The sequence below is a fragment of the Bos indicus x Bos taurus genome, chromosome 5 (genome assembly GCF_003369695.1).
Source record: "Bos indicus x Bos taurus breed Angus x Brahman F1 hybrid chromosome 5, Bos_hybrid_MaternalHap_v2.0, whole genome shotgun sequence".
Lineage (NCBI taxonomy): Eukaryota > Metazoa > Chordata > Mammalia > Artiodactyla > Bovidae > Bos > Bos indicus x Bos taurus.
The window spans coordinates 18551780-18572765 of record NC_040080.1 but is presented as its reverse complement, the minus strand read 5'-3'; the positions used below and the strand labels follow the sequence as shown (position 1 = coordinate 18572765).

The 20986-nt window shown below is 37.5% G+C and overlaps 1 protein-coding gene and 1 pseudogene across 2 annotated transcripts; one reads left to right on the top strand and one right to left on the bottom strand.

The window, feature by feature from the left end:
- Positions 1–2353: 2353 nt before the first annotated feature.
- On the bottom strand, positions 2354–2890 carry LOC113893412 (annotated as a pseudogene).
- Positions 2891–3524: 634 nt separating this feature from the next.
- CLEC6A (C-type lectin domain containing 6A) lies at positions 3525–20318 on the top strand. 2 transcript variants are annotated; one of them, XM_027541231.1, is made up of 6 exons: positions 3525–3822; positions 4744–4836; positions 7879–7980; positions 14464–14615; positions 17096–17156; positions 19861–20318. In XM_027541231.1, exons 1-6 carry the CDS (start codon positions 3810–3812, stop codon positions 19986–19988), a joined length of 549 nt encoding a protein of 182 aa, XP_027397032.1. In that variant the 5' UTR covers positions 3525–3809; the 3' UTR covers positions 19989–20318. The 2 variants fall into 2 exon arrangements, with proteins under 2 accessions (XP_027397032.1, XP_027397031.1); XM_027541230.1 differs by having other exon boundaries at positions 3539–3822; positions 17041–17156.
- Positions 20319–20986: the final 668 nt, after the last annotated feature.

The following is a 20986-nucleotide window of genomic DNA, read 5'->3' as shown; positions in this document are numbered from 1 at the left end:
TGCTGGGAGGGATTGGGGGCAGGAGGAGAAGGGGACGACAGAGGATGAGATGGCTGGATGGCATCACTGACTCGATGGACGTGAGTCTCAGTGAACTCCGGGAGTTGGTGATGGACAGGGAGGCCTGGCGTGCTGCGATTCATGGGGACACAAAGAGTTGGACACGACTGAGCAACTGATCTGATCTGATCTGATCTGAAGGTGGAAGCTTAAGTTACTGATTTTAGGTCTTTCGTCTTTTCTGATATAGGGCTTCAATGATATAAAACTTTCCTCTAGGCATTTCTTTTGCTGTAGCCCATAAATTTTGATACATTTCATTTCATTTAATTAAAATTTAAAAAACTGGGGGGAATTCCCTGGTGATTCAGTGGTTAGGACTCGACTCTTTCACTGCTGTAGGCCTGGTTTGATCCCTGGTGGGGGAATTAAAACCCTGCAAGCCCTGTGGCATGGCTAAAAAAAAAAATTCTTCTCTGACTCTTGTGTCTTTTAGAGGTGTGTTGTTTAATCTCCAAGTATTTTGGGATTTTCCAGCTGTTCTTCTATTACTGACTTTTAGTTTAATACCACTGTGGACTGACAGCAGACATTGTATAATTCCCATTATTTTAAATTTGTTAAAGTGTATTTTATGGACCAGAATGTGGCCTATCTTGGTAGTATTCTATGTGAGTTGGGGACAAGTGTGTATTTTGGATAAAATATTCTATGAATGTCAATCAGATCCAATGCTGATTGATAGTGCGTCTTTTAAAATTAGAGTTTTTATTTTTGCTGGATATATACCCAGGAGTGGAAATACTGGATCATATGGTTCTACTCTTAGTTTTTTAGAGAATCTCCATACTGTTTTCCATAGTGGCTATACCAATTTACATTTTCACCAACTGTGTATGGAGTTCCCTTTTCTCCACGTTTGAGGAGAAGATTCTTTTTCTGGACCATGAAATGGTTTCATCCTTGGGTTTATGTTTCTTCATCTCTAAGAGGAACTGGAAACAGATGATGACATTTTATAATCACTTCTTCTCCCATTATGACTTGTTGCATCCCAAACTAATTGGTGGGGGGAGACTTCTGTGGGTTTTAATCCTAGTCTCAATGTCTATTTTCATTATTATTGATAACTATCCTATTACTTAAAAAGTCCTGCTGAGTTGGGACTTCCCTGGTGGTCCAGTGGTTAAGACTCTGAGCTCCCAATGTAGGAGGTATGGCTTTGATTCCTGGTCTGGGAGTAAAGATCCCACATGCTGCATGGCACAGCCAGAAAAACAAACAAGCAAATCCTGCTGAGTTCAATAGTCATACATCCATGGTAGTTTTGATTTTTGTTTCTTGTATTTGTGGTTGCTCAATTGAGATTGTGGAGATATATGTAATATTAACAGAAAACTCTACATTCTGGAAACTGTATGTGAGGAAGGATCCCTAAGCCCTTGAGTAATAACAAGAAATTAATAAAGCTCACCCTTGATGTTATACCACTTCAAGCTCCTCGTTACTTAATCAAGGAGATTGTAATATATTACTAAATGTTCTTCAGTCTTGGTCTTGATGTAATAAGAATTTTTTTTTTTTTTTGTAACCAAAACTTTAATCCCAAGGATTCTCACAAAACATATTACAAATGACAGCATGAAAAAAGAATCTTGCACAGTAACTCAGTTCAGCTCTACAATGTACCCTTAAACTGGCAGGACATTTGTTATCTTGAGTAGTCTCATATTTCCAAATAAAGAACGTTACAAAGAGCTATGTATTCATATATAGCAATCACAGAATGAACTTACAACCTAAAGCAAAGGTAAACTAACTTCCTTGAAACTTGTTAGATTCTACACCAACTGGACAACCTTTTGTCCAGTGTAAAGACTAGTGGGATTTTTAAACCTCTAATCTAGTTTAAGGGTGCAGCTTTAATTTTTCCAGCTGGCTTTTGAGTTCACAGCAGCTTTTAAAAACTGCTTACTACAGCTGCATACCATATCCCAGGTATGTTGAAAAAAAAATCTTCCAATTTTTGCCAGTTTTTATTTCCATAATGTTAAACATCGTCTGGGCAGGAGTTAAGAGGTTTATTATCAGCCTATGCAAGACTAAAATTCAAAGCAAATTAAATTTTGCTTAAGGTAACATTGTAAAATAACAATTCTTGATATTACATGCCTCATATGATCCATTTCAAACCATAGAGAATTACACCTTTGTGTCACTGTTCCAACAGACAAACAAATGTGAACAGCTAAAACATTTAAAAAATGTACCAAGCTTATGAAGTCTCAAACAAAACTTGAATTTTCTGTACATACTCCTGTCAAATGAAGTTATTTCCTGTACACCACTCCTCTTGCAAACTGGTCTTCTATTTCCTTTCATTTGACCTAGATCAGCTACGAGACCTAGAGAAAGATCGGGACGGCTTGTGATTTCTCTCCCGGGACAGTGATCTCTCTCTTCTATCTCTAGAAAGGGACCTGCTCCTGCTGCGGGAGAAGCTTCTCCGTCTTGGAGATCTGCGTCGAGGTGGAGGACTCCTCCTCCGATAATCATCTCGAGGGCGACGACCCCAAGAAGGAGGTGGGCCACGATTACGACTTCTCTTTTCACCATTCGATAGTTCCACTCTTTCTCGGCAGCCACAGAGTGTTCTCCCATCTAGCTCTCGGACAGCATCAGCTGCGTCTCGGGGATCTTCAAATTCAACAAAAGCAAAGCCGGGAGGGTTTCTAGCAACCCACACACTTCGGAGTGGTCCATAATAGCCAAAAGCTCGTTCCAATTCAGTCTTGTTACCATTGTTTCCAAGATTACCTACATAAACTTTACAGTCCAATGGACAGGAATCACAATGCGTTTCGAGATCTTGGGTTAGAAATGCGGAGGTTCAAATCCGCAGAACCTAGGTTAGGTCTTCCCGGTCCACCTCCCGCCCGGCGTTCCCGGATGCTCTCGCACACCCGGCGTCCACGAAATGGCCAATAAGAATGTTTTATCACTTTTACAGATAGATTCCAGTCTCTTTCACTTTGCAATTATATTCCTAAACAATGTCCATGGTTCTTTATGTAATTTATTATATTAACCCTTACTATCTAAGTCATATCTATTCAATCAGACTTTTGCTCACTTCCTAGGACACTATTAAACACATGGGTTAAGTCTTACATAAAACTCAATGTAAAAACTGGCTTGTTGTTTAGTTGCTAAATGATGTCTGACTCTTTTGTGACCCCATGAACTATAGCCTACCAGGCTCCTCTGCCCATGGGATTTCCCAGGCAAGAATACTGGAGTGGGTTGCCATTTCCTTTTCAAGGGATCTGCCTTACCCAGGGATTATACCCAAGTCTTCTACATTGGCAGGCAGATTCTTTACCACTCGGCCACAAGGAAAGCCCCCCCAAATTGGCTAAGGACCACTGAATTAATTACATCTTACAAATAATTTTTTAAAAGATTCCTACTCTATTCTGAGTAGGAATCAGAGAGAGAGAGACTTTGTGTCAGAAAGTGAACAAATGAGATTCTTGTTGAAGTTCTCATGAACAGTTTAGGCTAGGTTTCTCAGTTTCTCTTTCATTTTACCCACTATTTAAAATCACTGGAATCTATAGTCCCAACCGCGACTTCTTCTTTCAAGGTCCCCTTTATATTGGATGTCTCTTAGTCACATCAGAGTGTTCAGCAGTTCATCTCTGAACTCTGACTTCTTTGAATGAAGCCAGAGCTCTGGGTAACATCTTCAGAGAGACAGAGAAAGAGAAAGAGGCTCTTGGACCTTCTGAACACAGGGAGCCCACACAATGGTGCGGGAAGGTAAGTATTCCTTTTCTCCATTCAAGAAAGAAAGGTATAAGTGTGTGATGAAACGATGAGTCATCTGGAGAGAAGAGGTAGACAACAGACAAATGGATGGGAAAGAGGTTGGACCACATTGTGGAGTCATGGAAGACTGAAAGAAAGAATAATTCCTCAGAGGCCAGGCTCACTTGAAAGTATAAGAAACCACATACCACAGAGATTTATGAGAAGTAAGAGGCAGAAATGATATTTTGAGAAAGATGGGGAAGTCAACAGATGATTATTATATTAAGAAGAGAGAAGAAGGAAATGGAAATTACCTTTGACTGAGGATGAGTTTTGCCTGGATTGTTTAAGACCTGAGAGCTGCTGCTAAGTTGCTTCAGTCATGTCCGACTCTTTGTGACCCCATGGATGGTAGTCCACCAGACTCCTCTGTCCATGGAGTTTTCCAGGCAAGAATACTCAAGTGGGTTGCCATTTTTTTTCTCCAGGGGATCTTCGTGACCCAAGGATTGGACCCGTGTCTCATATCTCCTGCATTGGCAGGCGGGTTCTTCACCACTAGGTCCACCTTTGAGAGCCACTACCTGGTTATTTAATCTTGAAGGCATTTCTAAGCTCTCTCTCTATTTTTAAAAAGATACTTATTTACTTACTTGATTGTGTTAGGTCTTAGTTGAGGCATGTGGGTTCAGTTGCCCCACAGCATGTGGGATCTTATCTCTGCGGCCAGGGGTGGAACCTGTGTCTCCTGCATTGCAAGGCAGATTCTTAACCACTGGATTGCCAGGGGAGTCCCCTAAGTTCTCTTCTCATTTAAGTCTTTTAATTACTCTGAGATTCTTCATCTGATGTCTTCATTGCTCTAAGCTTCTTAGGGTCTCTTGCTTCCTGGAACTCCTGGTAACTACATCTGTCTTGCTGACTTGACAGGGAATGCAGAATCCTGCTTCCGGATGAGGCTCTGGTGTATTGCAGTACTTGGCTTAGCCCTCCTCAGTGCATGTTTCATTGTGAGCTGTGTGGGTAAGTTCATCATTGAGGGGCTATGTCCCTTGATCCCTTCCCCATCAAGTTCTATGTAGACCCTCTAGGCAGTGATCCTCAAACTTTTTGGCACCAGACACCCACTTTGTGAAAGACAATTTTCCCACAAACTAGGGGTTAAGGTGGGCAATGGTTTTAGGATGATTCAAGCACATTACACTTATTGTGAGCTTTATTTCTGTTATTATTATTACATCAGCTCCACCTCAGATCATCAGGCATTAGATCCCAGAGATTGGGGACCCCTTCCCTAGAATATGTTCTCCTTCATGAATTAATATGTTAGCTCTTACTCGGAATGTCATGCTTTTTCTTCATTTTCCTCTCCCCTGCTCCTCCCTTTTCTCTGCTTCCTCCATGTTTTGATAACTGGTTCTTCTTCCAGATTTATTTTGCCTGGTTTTACTAGCATTTACCCAATCATGACCTCACCTAGATTGTATGTTGCTTGTCACCATCCTTGAGGACGCCATCCTCGAGGACTCCATCTTCACTCCTGGGTTCACTGTGATCATGTGTCATAAAGCCCTCTAGTGAGAGGACGGCCATAACTGCCTTTATGATCATAATACTTTACATTAGGGTCTTTGGCTTTCATGTGGGAGTCTTTCCCACTAGGAAAGGAAAAAGTTTTCAAGTGGAATATTGGAACTAGAAGAGAATAAAGTATTTCTTTCCTGTTCCCTTTGCTTCCAGTTAAATAGTTCAAGTTCATTTTGTGAGAAGTCTTAGAGGCCTTTTTGCTCTCTAACCCACAATTTAGTTCTCTATTCACTGACAAGGTGGTTAAAAATAGTTATTGAATAATCTGAGGGGGTGAAACTGTCTTCCTATGTCAAATGGGCCATATTTGAAGCTCCTTCTGACATGTAAATCAATCTTATAGTCTTCATTAAAGCACAAAGAATTATCACCAGGATTAGAATTTGCTTTACTTTACAGGGTCAAGTGCAAGAGAGAAAGGGGTTTAATGGTAGTTATTTCAGTAATCAAGAGGAAGCAGGTATTCATAACTCCAAGACATAGGCTAAGAGAGAGGTAGTAACGTTTGATAGTACAGGGTTTCAATAACAGAAGGACGAGAAGAATATGAGTGAAGAATCAAGTCAGGATCTGAAAGAGAACAGGTCTTACTCAATGTGCACACCCTGAACATAAAAGTTTATGTTCATTTGAGACATTTAAAATGACTCTAAAGGTTTAAAGGCTCCCCTTGGTTGTTATTTATCCTCTGTGTTTAAGTGTAGCTACCAGCAGTCAGAAATTTTAAAAAATACTGGAATAAACTGAAAACTCACTTCAGGATTATTAACATTAAGGAGAGCTACCATAAGACCCTGCAACCCCACTTCTGGGTATATATCTGGAGCAAAACATGATCCAAAGGATACATGTGCCCCAATGTTCATTGCAGCATTGTTTACAATAGCTAAGACATGGAACAATCTAGATGTCCATCAACAGGTGAATGGATAAAAAAGATGTGGTATATGTATACAATGGAATATTACTCAGCCATTAAAAAATGAAATAATGCCACTTGCAGGAAGATGGATAGACCTAGATATTGTCATACTGAGTGAAGTAAATCAGACAGAAAAGGAGAAATATCATATGACATCCCTTATATGTGGAATCTAAAAAAAAAAAAGGATACAAATGAACTTACTTGCAAAACAGAAAAAGACTCACAGACTTAGAGAATGAACTTATAGTTGCTGGATCAGGGGGTGGGGAAAGTATGGAGGAAAGAGACAGTTAGGGGGTTATGGATGGACATGTACATACTTCTATATTTAAAATGGATAACCAACAAGGAACCGACTGTATAGAACATGGAACTCTGCTCAATGTTATGTGGCAACCTCGATGGGAGGGGAGTTTGGGGGAGAATGGATATGTGTATATGTACGGCTGAGTCCCTTTACTGTCCACATGAAACCATCACAACATTGTTAATTGGCTATACACCGATACAAAATAAAGAGTTAAAAAAATTTGAAGAGAAGCAGATAGCCAGTGAATGAACAGTGTCTATTGATTATTGTGATCGTCACAGCTCTAGGTGATTAACTGGTATAGAAAACAGAATCTCAACTAATGAGAACATACTGTATAATAGCACAAGGAACCCTATTTAATGCTCAGGGGTGACTTGAATGGGAAGAAGGTCCAAAAGGGAGAGGATATATGTAGATGTATGGCTCATTCACTTTGCTGGACAGTAGAAATTAATACAATATTGTAAAGCAACCATACTCTTATAAAAACTAATGGCAAAAAAAAAAAAAAAAAAAGAAAACAGAATCTCTGCCCTAGAACATAGAGCTTAAATTTTAATGGGGGAAAGAGTAAAAAATAAATGTGTAGGCATAAAAACAAACATGATAATGCATACAAGCAAGCAGTAAACATTTTTTTTTAAAATTGGAGTATAAATGGCAACCTACTCCAGTATTCTTGCCTGGAGAATTCCATGGACAGAGGAGCCTGATGGGCTATAGTTCAGGGCATCTCAAAGAGTCGGACACGACTGAGTGACTAACACACAACACACAATTGCATTAGTTTCTGCTGTGCAACAGTGTGAATCAGCCATATGGATACATATATCCTCTCCCTCTTATGCCTCTCTTCCACGCCCCCATCCCACCCCTCTAGGTCATCACAGAGCACCCAGCTGAGCTCCCTGTGCTATATGGCAGCTTCTCACTAGCTATCCATTTTACACATGGTAGTGTAGATAAGTCAATGCTACTTTCTCAATTCGTCCTGCCCTCCCCTTCTCACCCTGTGTCCGCAAGTCGTTCTCTATGTGCAGGTCTCTATTCCTGCCCTGCAAATAGGTTCATCAGTACATTTCCCCTAGATTCCATATACAATCAGCATGGTCTTTATTGAGCTGGCTTAGAAAGAAGAGAGTGGTGGCAGTTGCAGGTAAGCCAGCGTGGCACAGATTTAGAGCATAAGGCTCAATAGTGAAAAAACGGAAGGATACTAATCCTTCTTCTCCTTTTACAGTGACTTATTATTTTACACATGGCAACATTGGCAAGAGGCTGTCTGAACTGCACACACACCATTCAAATCTAACCTGCTTCAGTGAAGGGACAAGGGTGACAGGTAAGGTGTTGCAATGTTTAACTAGACTTCCCTTTTTCTTAGAGAGAGGTAAGGGTTGAGTTCAAGATTGGTTTATTCTATTAAAAAAAAATAAAGTTGCTGCAGGCTTCCCTAGTTGATCAGATGGTAAAGAATCTGGTGAAATGTTGGAGATCTGGGTTCGATCCCTGGGTTGGGAAAGATTCCCTGGAAGAGAACATGGCAACCCACTCCAGTATTCTTGCCTGGAGAATCCCCATGGACAGAGGCTTCTGGTGGGCTACAGTCCATGGGGTTGCAAGGAGTCGGCCATGACTGAGTGATAAAGCACAGCACAGGTCGCAAAGTTGCTGCATGGATATAATTAATGTATCTCTAAATTTCATTGTTCACATCAGGTTCTAGACTTGCCTTCAAAAAATGCCTCCTCCAGCCATGTTGACCTCAATATGTGCTACCAACATACCCTCGTAATTTGCTGAAGCCCATCCTAGAAATTATTCCTAACGGTTCTTGTTTCACATTACCCTCACCCTCTACCAAATGGATAAAATCTTTTTGATATCTAAGATGCCCAATTAATAATGCCCATATCAAGGCTCAGGGGAGTTCAGTGGTTAAAAAGTCCACCTGCCAAGTAGTAGATGTGGATTTGATCCCTGATCCAGGAAGATCTCACATGCTGTGAAGCAACTAAGCTCCCGCACTACGACTATTGAGCCTGTGCTCTAGAGCTCAGGAGTGGCAACTACTGAGCCCACACGCCACAACTACTGAAGCCTGTGTGCCCTAGAGCCTGCGCTTGGCAACAAGAGAAGCCACTGTAATGAGAAGCATATGCACTGCAACTAGAGAGTAGCCTCCGCTCGTCACAACTAGAGAAAAGCCCACACACAGCAAAAAAAGACCCAGCACAGCCAAAACTAACTAAATAAAAATAGTGCCCATATCCATTCCAAGAATCAGTTTTATTACGGTTAACTTGGATCTCAGAACATGGCTCAGGATGGCGTTACCACGTCCTTTTCAGATCCTTGGACAGTGATACCATAGAAATGAATATTGATTCCACAAGAGTTTTAGGCAGGCAAAGCTTTTATTAAAGTAGGCAGCTTGTACACAAGAGAGAAGGCAGGGAGAAAAATGCCAGTTTCCCAAGTAGTAGGGGGTGAGTTGCTTTTATAACAATAAGGAGAGTTTGTCGCATGATCACTGATAATTTCCAACAATTGTCAAACATTAAAAAAAATATTTAGCATTTTGGCTGTGCTGAGTATTCATTGAGGCACACAGGCTCTAAACAGCACAGGCTCTGTTGTTTCAGCAGCAAGTAGTTACCAAGAATCTGCCTGTAATGCAGGAGACACTGGAGACATGGGTTTGATCCCTGGGTGGGGAAGATCCTCTGGAGGAGGAAATGGCAACCTACTCGAATATTCTTGCCTGAAAAATCCCAAGGACAGAGGAATATGGGGTCTACACCTCCATGGGGTAGCGAGAGTTAGACACAACTGAGCGGCTAAGCACAGCACATGTGGGATCTTAGTTTCCTAATGAGGGGTTAAACCCAAGTCCCCTGCATTGGAAGGAGAATTCTTAACCACTGGCCCACCAGGAAAGTCCATCAAACTTTTAAAATCAGTGGCAGATGGGTCCATGGTGGCTGTCAGGAACAGAAAGAGCTTGTGTGACGGAAAAGGAATGCATGAAGATTCTCTGCAAGAAAGCACAGAAACAGATAAGGTTAAAATATTTAGTTGAGCTTCTTGTGGCGACTAGGTATACTCATTAGCGTAGCAGAGATAAAGTCAATCTTTTATTCCTGCAAGTGTGTTTTTGTTTTGTTGCTTTTTTTCACCCCTGTCTCTGGGACTCAAGCTCCTATTTAGCTTCCAAGGTCTGTTTTGTGCAAGGCTGTTCCCCGGTCCTTTCAAAATGGCTGTATTGCTGTCTTCCTGTCTCAATGAGACTGCCCCTACATAACCCTGGTAACTTAGCGTATGGAGAATTGAAAGTAAAGTGAAAGTGTTAGTTGCTGAGTCATGTACTGTAGCCCACCAGGCTTCTCTGTCCATGGGATTCTCCAGGCAAGAATACTGGAGTGGGTAGCCATTCCTTTCTCCAGGGGATCTTCTGGACCCAGGGGTCAAACCCAGGTCTCCCAATCACATTGCAGGTGTATTCTTTACCAGCTGAAAATCTTTACCATCTGAGCCACAGAGAGAATTGGTTGAGCTCAATTCAGAATGAACACTGGCCTGACTCACAAAAGCCCAAGAAAGGCAAAATGCATGTTTGCAGTGGTCATTATGACTTGACTCCTTCCAAGTAATGAGACCCAAATAGACATTAGACTCCTGCTATTTCAGGAACTAAATATTTCCTCCTCTGCTTTTATGAAGAAACTCATGAAAGGTAATGAGAGGGCAGAGGTTTCTTTGTATTTATATGAGATGTTGAAAATTCCCTCATTTTTTTGGTATTTGGCAAGAATGTAGTGCATGGGTGTGTTGAGGAGTAATTTTCCTTATTCTCCCTGACCTATGGTTTTGTTGTCACATTGGAGTTTTATTTTTTGTCAAACAGCTGTAGAGTGGCCCTTCCGGGGAGGAAAACATAAGTCTATCAGGATTGTCTTCCTCCTGACTTCTGGAGACACTCCAACCATAACTACTGAAATTTTAAAGAATACTTTTCTGGAAGCCTTTGCCTTCAGAATACTCTGAATTGAACAAAACAGATGGATATTAATTAAATTAACTCTACATTCATCTGACATAAGAGACTTCAAATTCACTCTCTAAATCTATCCAACTTAATGTTATGGCCACTCAGGGTGTTCAACACAACCAATTTAAGTTACAGATAAGCTTATGGAATGAAATTATGTTGTGTAATACCATATCATCAAATATAAATGCCCAGCTTTTAAACAATAACTTTTCAAATTGTTATGACAATGAAAAATGAAAGTTCAAACACAAAATTCCCATTTGATTGAAGTTAAAACCTAATTGAAATCCATATTGTATCTTTCCCGTTTTTTCCCCCACCAAGTCCTGGTGTTGAAATGTTCAGAGGCATGGGTAAAGTCAGAGTTTTTTCAGTGGACCTGTGCTCTGCCAAGGCCTGTCCTCTTTTTTAAAAAGATTTATTTATTTTATTTTTCGACTGTGGTGGGTCTTGGTTGCCGCACGCGGGCTTTCTCTGGTTGCAGTGCGTGGGCTCCTCACTGCGGTGGCTTCCTTTGCTGTGCAGCGCAGTCTCTTGGCGTGCAGGCTTCCGTATTAACAGTTGCAGCACACAGGCTCAGTAGTTGTGGCACGTAAACTTCGAGGCTCCATGGAACGTGCAGCCTTCCTGGACCAGGGATCAGGCAGGTGTCCTTTCCATTGCAAGGCAGTCCTAACGACTGGACCACCAGGGAAGCCCAACCTGTCACATTCAAACTGTTCTGCTTGCCAAGCCCCTAAAAGGATTTCGAAAAGCAGTTATTATATCTAGAGGAGTAGAAAGGGTCTTGTGATTAAGATGGGGCACATATACGCCCATCTGGGGTAGCTGGTAAAATTCCATATCTTAACCTAAGTGGCAGTTATAAGGATGTTCAACTTTCAATAATTTGTTAATGTATATATCAATTTTATACAGTTTTCTGTCTGTAATATGTTGGGCAAAATTTTTTTTTAAATAAAAAATAAATTTGTAAATGTAAACAAAACAGATTATGTTCTCACTTACATAATTTAATTCAATGTCTATATTTTTGCATCATGTTATAGAAGCAAAAAATGGTGACCCACTCCAGTATTCTTGCCTGGATAATCTCATGGACAGAGGAGCCTGGTGGGCTACAGTCCTTGGTGTTGCGGAGTCGAACACAATTTAGCGACTGAGCACACATAGAAGCAAAGGCTTCAATTTCTGGAGCATTGTTAATATTAACATTTAAAAAACCTGCTACGTCTTTTAAAAATGTATCTACCAGTGTCTTAATGGCATTACAGAGTGTTACCTCCACTCTCATCATGCATTGAAAAAAAAGGAGTAACCAAGACTTCCCTGGTGGTCCAGTGGTTAAGACCCCATCTTCCAGTGCAGGGGGTGCAAGTCTGATTGGGAGTCAAAACACAAAACAGAAGCAAAAAACATAAAACAAGAGCAATATTGTAATAAAATCAGTAAAAACTTTTAAAAAGGTCCACATTAAGGAAAAGAATAACATATATTATTTAACGGTTAGATATTTTACATGATTCTTTTTCCCCCTTGGACTAATATTTACATCACACTTCCCCCATTTGCCAAAATATATAGATAAGTGTACATTAATATTTTTATTTTTTCCTTTGTTCAGAAGTTTATTCAACATTATTATTTCAGAATATCACATCACCAATGGCAATTGTTTGTGGTAGCAGTCTGCATGTTAGTTGTCACATTCATGGTGATCCATGTATAGGCCCAAACATTTTGACTGCTTCTAGCCGTTACGCTCCAATTTTATTAATGTATTTATATTCTGTGGAACACTGAGCTTTAAGTGTAATGAAATTTCTTGTGTTCAAAACATCTCAAATGTACTTTAAATATTGATAAGTTACTACTAATAAAACAAAATCCTATTGGAAGTCCATCTCTTAGTTAGATGAATGGGACTTGAAAAATGCAATCAGACAGTATCTACTTGGTTAACATTATTACTAGAATGAGAGAGAATTCAACGTCAATTCTGTTCCTGTTTTTCACTTTAGCAACACAAACTTTAGATAAGCCTTACTTACCTAAATAAGTAGATAGATAGGCATAGAATGTGCTTTGTTAGGATGTCAGTCAATTTTTTGAAAATTTTCCAGAAATCATACAGTGTTCTAGTACCAAAATTATTTGTGATGGTCTGCTGAGAATTTGATTAGGTTATTTTTCAATGCTGTTGGATGTTAAGAATAATAAATGGAATAATTTACAAAGTCTTGCTATTTTTCAGTCAGTAGTCATTTGCTTTCTCAATTTCTGGAAAGTACACCAAAAATGTTTAGGAAGTCTTATCAAATGACTATTAATTACATCTATTTTTCAATACTTACAAAGCATTTTAATCAGTCCATTATTCTCAGTTAGGAAATTGAAATATATTAAAATCAATATGCCTTTTTGACAAATTCTTCTACTCATCACATTTTTCAGTATTTTTGTCAACCTTGGAACTGGAGATTTGTATTTAACATGTGAAAAATGTTTGCAATGTATAATTAATTGGCAAACCCAATCCCTACTATCAAAACAGTCAGTCAAATTAGACTTTTAAAATTAAAATAATCTGCTAAGGCACATTTTGAGAAGTCTTGTTAAAAGACAATTTTTAATAGTGATCAGAATATAGAATTAAGATAGATTTCTAAAGGGGGCCAATATTAAAATGATATTCATGTAGTCTATTTTATTCATTTTATAATATTATAAAATGAATTATAAGCCTTTAAATGTTTCCTCATTACTTAATATGTAATAATTTGACCATAATTAAAAAAACACAAATAGAATAGAGCTACATATAACAATATGGATGAATTTTAGCATTATGGAATGAGAAATTAACCCAAGAAGACTACATATAATACCTTTAAGAAAGTTCAAAACCCAACAAAGTTATATTATTTAGATATACATATACATGTGCTAAAATTATATATATGTACATATAAAAGACATCAGTGGATATTTTTACAGTTAGTTGCAGATATTTTAATCTAAGGAGAGTGACAAACTGGTGCTTTGAAGGAGAAAGGGGAGAACTATTTGTTTATAGTCTTAAGTGCTTGATACTGTGTAAAAATTAGTACTAGGTAATATTTATGAATAATTATTACATCTTAAGCATTCTTTAAAGTGCTTTGTATATATTATGTGATTAACTCTCACCTTGAGTTTGGTATTGTTATTTCCATTTTAAGGATTAAAAAAATGGGTGCAAGGAGGTTATGGAATTTGTTCAAGGACATATATAATAAATGGTAGAGACAGAATTCTAATGATAAATAATTATAATTCCCACAATCATCCTGAGAATAATTATAATTATTAAAATGTTAAAAATTTGAGGCTCTGTGGGTTGCCCAAGATTATTAAGCAGAACTGGAATTCCAGACTAACTTATGTTGATAATTTGAAACTGAAAGAATTTGGTGCTTCTAACATATAAAGAATATGAAGAATAGGAAAAATATATTGATAGTGACTTTTTTTGGCAAAAAAAAAAAATCCAGAAAAATTATATGGGCTAACCTTAGTAAATATTGAGGGATTAATGTTGAATAATATTTATTTACAAGCAATTCTATGGCATCAAATTATATAATTAAGGGAACTGAAAGAAAATACATGAATTAAGAAACCTATCTTTGAAAAACGACTGCAGATCATCAGAATTTTATATGTATAGAACATGCCCTTTAAGCTTATTATTCTCATCTTAGACTCACCGTTTCCTTTCACACAATGCAGAAAAGATTTGGGGATGTTGCCCAGGTACCTGGAAGCCGTTTGGTTCCAGCTGCTACTTTATTTCTTCTGAAGAGAATTTCTGGGCTAAGAGTGAGCAGAACTGCATTGGGATGGGAGCTCACTTGGTGGTGATCAACACAGAAACAGAGCAGGTACTTTGGTTTTCTTTATTTTTCATTAAAATTTTTTAAAAACTGAGGATAACAAAACTTACCACCTTAACTCTTTTTAAGTGTACAGTTTAGTAGTGCTAACTATATTCACATTTGTATTTGTAATGTCTTATTGTTGGTTAGTCGCTCAGTCATGTCTCACTTTTTGCGACCCCATGGACTGCAGCATGCCAGGCTTCCCTGTCTTTCACCATCTCCTGGAGTTTGCTCAAACTCATGTCCATTGAGTCAGTGATGCCATCCAACCATCTCATCCTCTGTCATCCCCTTCTCTTCCAGCCTTCGATCTTTCCCAGCATCAGAGTCCTTTCTTAGAAGAGTCAGCTCTTTGTATCAGGTGACCAAAGTATTAGAGCTAATGTCTTATGGAAAAACCCAAATGAACTTTTTGACCAACTCAATAACAAGATTTAACAACTTTTTCATCTTGCCAAACCGAACTCTATACCCAGTGGACAGTGACAACCCATTTCCCCCTCCCTCCAGTCCCTGGAAACCACCCTTTTAATTTCCTTATTTATGAGTTTGACTATTAATACTTATAGATACCTCATACAAGTGGCATCATATAGTATTTTGTATTTTTGTGACTGCCTTATTTCACTTAGTGTAATATCTTCAAACTTTATCCATTTTGTAGCATGTGACAGGATTTTCCTCCTTTGTAAGCCTGAATAATATTCCACTCTATGTATAAAACATGTATCACTTATCCATTCACATGTTTATGGACGTTTGGGATGCTCCATCACCTGGCTCTCCTGAACAACGCTGAGATAAACACAGATGATCTTTGAAATTTTGCTTTCAATTATTCTGCATATATATTCAGAAGTGGGATTGCTGGATCATATAGTAATCCTAATTTGAATTTTTTGAGGAACCACTATACTGTTTTACACAGTGGCTACACTATTTTATAGTCCCACAAAGAGCACACAAAGGTTCCAATTTCTCCATTTTACTGACAACACATTATTTTCTTTGTCTTTATTCCAGTAGTGGCCATCCTAATGGGTGTGAAATTATATTTTATTGTGACTTGATTTCCTTTTCTTTAATGATTAGCAGTATCAAGCATCTTTTCATATATTTGTTGATCATTTGCATGCCTTCTTTGGAGAAATGTGTATTCAAGTATTCTCCCTATTCTAAAAGTTGAGATATCTGTGGGGTTTTTTGTTGAGCTATAGGAGTTTTATATATTCTAGATATCAATTCCTTATCAGGTATATGATTTTCAAATATTTTCCCACATTTCACAGGTTCCCTTTACACCCTGTTGATTATCTCCTTTGATGCTCAGAAATTTTAGAATTTGATTAAGTTAGTTTATTTTTTCTTTGTTGCCTGTGATTTTGGTGTCATAGCTAAAAAATTGGCAAATCCAGTGTCTTAGAACATTTCTGTTGTGTTTTCTTTCACAATTTTTATAGTTATGGGTCTTATATTTAGGTCTTTCTTCCATTTTGAATTCTTCTTTTTTTAATGCAGTGTAAGGTAATGGTCCAAATTCATTTTTTGCTACCCCTGCTCCATTTTAGCTTCATTTGTGTGGAATATCTTTTTCCATTTGTTCACTTTCAATCTGTGTGTGTCCTTAAGACTGAAGTGAGTCTCACTGGAGTTTGCTTTTTTTTATCCAGTTAACTACTCTATGGTCTATTGCTTCTTGTAGATAATCTCTGTAATTTTAATTATTATCTCATCTATGGGTTACCTATCTGGGCGTATGGATCTTGATTCCTCTGTATCTCTGGCCCATCTGCCAGTCACTTTGTTGTTAAGTTGTAGAAGATCTTTTGACTAGCCTGCAGGTCATTCTCATTGCCAGTTGCTCTAGAAATAGTTGTAATCCTGGTGTGCTGTGAAAGGAGGGAACTCGGGGTCTTTCTACTCTCTATCTTGGCTCCTCTTGGTCAAAACTAATAATAATTTCAGAAATTAATCACACACTACAGTTAAAACTTAGTTAGAACTCCTTTATGTTTAACTTCTGCAAGTATTGAAATCTATTTCTTAGAGAAGTACTGCTTAGGAAAGTAGACAAACAAATTTGAATTTTGATGACCCAAATGTAATTTTACTGATAAACAATGATAAATAAGATGACAAACACACATTTGTAAAATTTATTAAACATTTAAAGCACAGAAACTGGTCTGTACATTGAAAAAGAATTGTCTCTTGGTGAAAAAGAGAATAAATTGTCTGAAATGGGAATTCATAGAACAGCACTTTCTTCCTTCTGGGATAATGTTGGTGTTTTCAGCCATCACTCTTGTTCAGTGTGCTGTCATGACACTGTTCCTCATACCTGCATTTTCTTTTCTCCAGAGCTAGAGATAACCCTTACTTGATCCAACCTGGAAATTTCAGACTGTGACTCTTTTTCTTCACATAGGATTTCATTATCCAGCAGCTGAATAAAACATTTTCTTATTTTCTGGGACTCTCAGACCCACAAGGGAATGGCAACTGGCAATGGATTGATCAGACACCTTACAAGGAAAATGTCAGGTGAGTGCAGACTCAGATTAATGAACCCTAGTGCCTTGTTTACACAAAAAAATTAGATAAATTTTGTTAGCAGCAACTATCAGTGCTAATACTAATGGCCATAATTATGAAAACAAGAGTCTAACAATCATTTAGTTCTTACTAAGTGCATGCATTATCTTACCTAAATTTCATAAAAACTTCTTTTTCAGAACTCATTTTACTGATAAGAAATAGAATAAATTGCCCAAGTTCAATAAATTAGTAAGATGAGAAAGTAGTTTCAATTCTATTTAAGTCCAAAGATGGTGCTCTTAACTGTTACTTTTGCTGCTCCTAAACAATTCAGTTAAGTATTTCTCCAACTAATAAGATTTAAATGTCTGAAGCAGTATTATGTTCAAATTCTAATAGGATAATTATATAATAATACTCTTTGTTTGTGGCTTTAAAAAACCCTGAATTTAATTATACATTATTACACAACCTTGTGAGCTATTTGGGGAACTTATGGTGATTCCTATCTTTGTAGATGAAGAATTTAATTACTTCCTTAAAGTCAAATGAGTCAGCAGCAGTACCAGGTCTTTTAATTTAAAAAATAATGTCCTGTCCCTTCCGTCCCACCCTACCACAGATTGTATCCCAGACTCAAGCATTCGGATACTCACTTTGTGTAGCTCCATGAGAACAGAGAGATTTAGGAATATGATAAGAGTGCATAAGTGAGAGAAGTCAGGATAAGTGGTCTGTATAGGAGAGGAAGTGAAGATCAGATTTTAAAACATTAAATCTTGCCTTGTTTCATAAAAACTTATTTTCCAGGAGAATTTTAGATTAGCAAGAGTAAAAGTATGTGTCTGCACATGTGTTTTTTTTTTTTTAATTTAAATCCACTTTTTATTCTTTCATAGATTTTAACAATTATACACAACTTTTAACATAAAGATAGTGAAACCTTAAGGATAAGGAGGCAATACACATGACCTCTTCGATTCACTCTTCAGGATGGAAAGTTCCAAAGGGTACAATGTGTGAGATTTAACACTGGAAAAATACATATGAAACTTGTTAACTGGCTCCACTTAGGACCAGACACAGCACAATAAATATAGAACTGAATCATTTTTTTAAAAGATTACTGTAATTTTGACACATTCTTACTAAAGAAACTGATCAGTGACCAATGTGAAATTCTACAACATACAGGTGGAGGGACACTTACAATGAGGCTCTAGTAGCTTCACAGGCACACCCCAACATTCTTAAAAAGGAGTAAGAATGTATATAGCAAATTCAGAACAACAAAAGACAAACTTGGTCAAACTTTCTTTGCCATATCATTCATTACTATCACAATCCTAGTTTGCTGATAGATTTAAGGTAGGAACTGAAAGATTTTTATAATTCTTTTAATTTCCACTGGTCTTAGGGCCTCTAGGTAGGAGGCCACACTGGAAGCAAACCGATTAAGCAGCACCATTATGTCCACATCTCAACAAATCATTGCATAATTTTTATCTTCCAATACTCCGAAAAGTTAAAGAAGGATACTTATCCTGAATAGCAGGACATTGTAAGAAAATGCAATCTGTAAGGATTTAAACAAACAAAGCTGAATTCTCTATTGACTGCATCTTTCCTTAATAGACCAAAAGAAATACATTACTTAAAAATTTAAATAACAACATATGGAGGCGTAACATAAATAAATGCTATTACATTTCCGTTTGAGACTGTTGGACTTGTTCACATTCCCTTTCCTCTTCCCAAAGAGGAAGCAATGGTGCCAGCGTGATTGGTCAGAAAGACTTCATGGGAAACTGATGTTTTTAGAGCCGTTCTGCAGTGTGCCTTATCATACAAATGCAGAAACTATTATTTTAAAACATATACTTAAAAGATAGGAAGAAATAATCTTTTTTTTTTTTTTTCACATATCCCAAATTCTATTATCTTGCATCTGCTGATTTTAGAATTAACTTCATTCCTATGAAAGAGAATTGGAACTGTTATGCTGCTACAGCTACAGATATTCTGGGAAATCTTTCGAGCCAGTGAATCATAAATCACATGAAAGAACAGTGTTTTCTACAATCAGGAACCTGGTTGTTCAAAAGCAAACAAACATGCAAACATGTGACACATGTTATTATCTTGTAAAAACATAATGCCACTCTGGCCCCAAGAATCACCAAAGCCCAACTGGTCCTTAGAGGTGCAAACAGCCTTTAACCACTACAAAACATATTATCTGTGGCATTTTTCTCCCCATCACACTGCCACATGATTCTCAGAAGCTTAGCCTTCTAAGATGTTTGAGGAAAAACTTTTTTTTATTAAAAGGTTTATTTTAAACCTTAAAAGGTTTTATTTTTAAGACTTTTTTTTTTTTTTTGATGTGGACCATTTTTAAAGTCTTTATTGAATTTGTTACAATACTGCTTATGTTTTGGTTTTTTGGTCTCAAGGCATGTGGGATTTTAGCTCCCTGACCAGGGATGGAACCTGTGCCCTCTACATTGGGAGGCAAAATATTAACCACTGAACCATCAGGGAAATCACCTGCATGTGAGCTTTTTGAGGATGGCTATATAAAGAAAAGGAGTCATCATTGGGATATTCTTTCATCCTGAACCCCAATTTTTTCAACCCTAATCCTAAGTACTTTCTAACCAATCACTCAGCATTCACTGAAGTATTTTTACCCTTTGTTTTTCCTTAGATTTTGGCACCAAAATGAACCCAACTTTTCTGCAGAGGAATGTGCTTCAGTTGTTTTCTGGGATGGGAGAGGATGGGGCTGGAATGATGTTTTCTGTGATTCTAAAAGGAAATCAATATGTGAGATGAAGAAGATTTACCTATGAGTGGAACTTTATTCACTAATATCTTTAAAATTTAGAGCCACTGTAAAATTATAATTTCCTTTTGTAACTTACGGTAATCCTTATCATATCAGGTCATGGGGATATTCCAATGCCTTTCTCTCTTCAGTTCGTCCTCTTCTATTAACCTCTTTTCCACTAATCTTAGGATGAGCTTTCCTTAATTTTTTTAATTTTGTTTAGTTTGTTATTCATTCTTTTCTTCTCTTTTTTCATACTTCTTTTCAACATTCCTTGTTCCAGATATTGTACTATTTTGTCTATTAAAAGGCTTTGTTGTTGTTTAGTTGCTAAATTGTGTCTGGCTCTTTTGCGACCCCATGGACTGTAGCCTGCCAGGCTCCTTTATCCATGGGATTTCCCAGGCAAGAATACAGAGTGGGTTGCCATTTCCTTCTCCAGGAGATCTTCAATACTAGGATTGAACCCGTATCTTTTGCACTGGCAGGCAGATTCTTTATGAACTTGTGTTTATCAAAACCCTTTATAGTGTTTTTAAATTTAAAATTTTTGAAAACTGAGCTGGGAGAAGATATTTCAATTACTTTTAATGAGCACAGTATTAATACCAAGAACCTTAAACAACTGTCATGAAATAATTAGAAAGACAAAAATTGGGAAAAATAATTGAAAATCACTTCATGGAAGAGGAAGTACATAACCTAAAAAGCTGTATTTTTAGAGATGCTCAGCTTCACTCATAACTTGAGAACTGCAAGTCAACATCATAGTAATATAATATTTCATACCCATTTTAATGGCAAAAACTAATAAATAAGTAATACCAAGTATTGGAGATGTAGATAAATGAGATCTCTTACACTTTACTGATCTGAATTTATATTGGTACAACCACATTGGGAAGTACATATATCTACATTTTTCATTTATAAACATCATCCAACAAATGCTGTATTAAGAGAAATCTAGGGTCTATGAAATGTGGTTATTAAAATGAAGAGT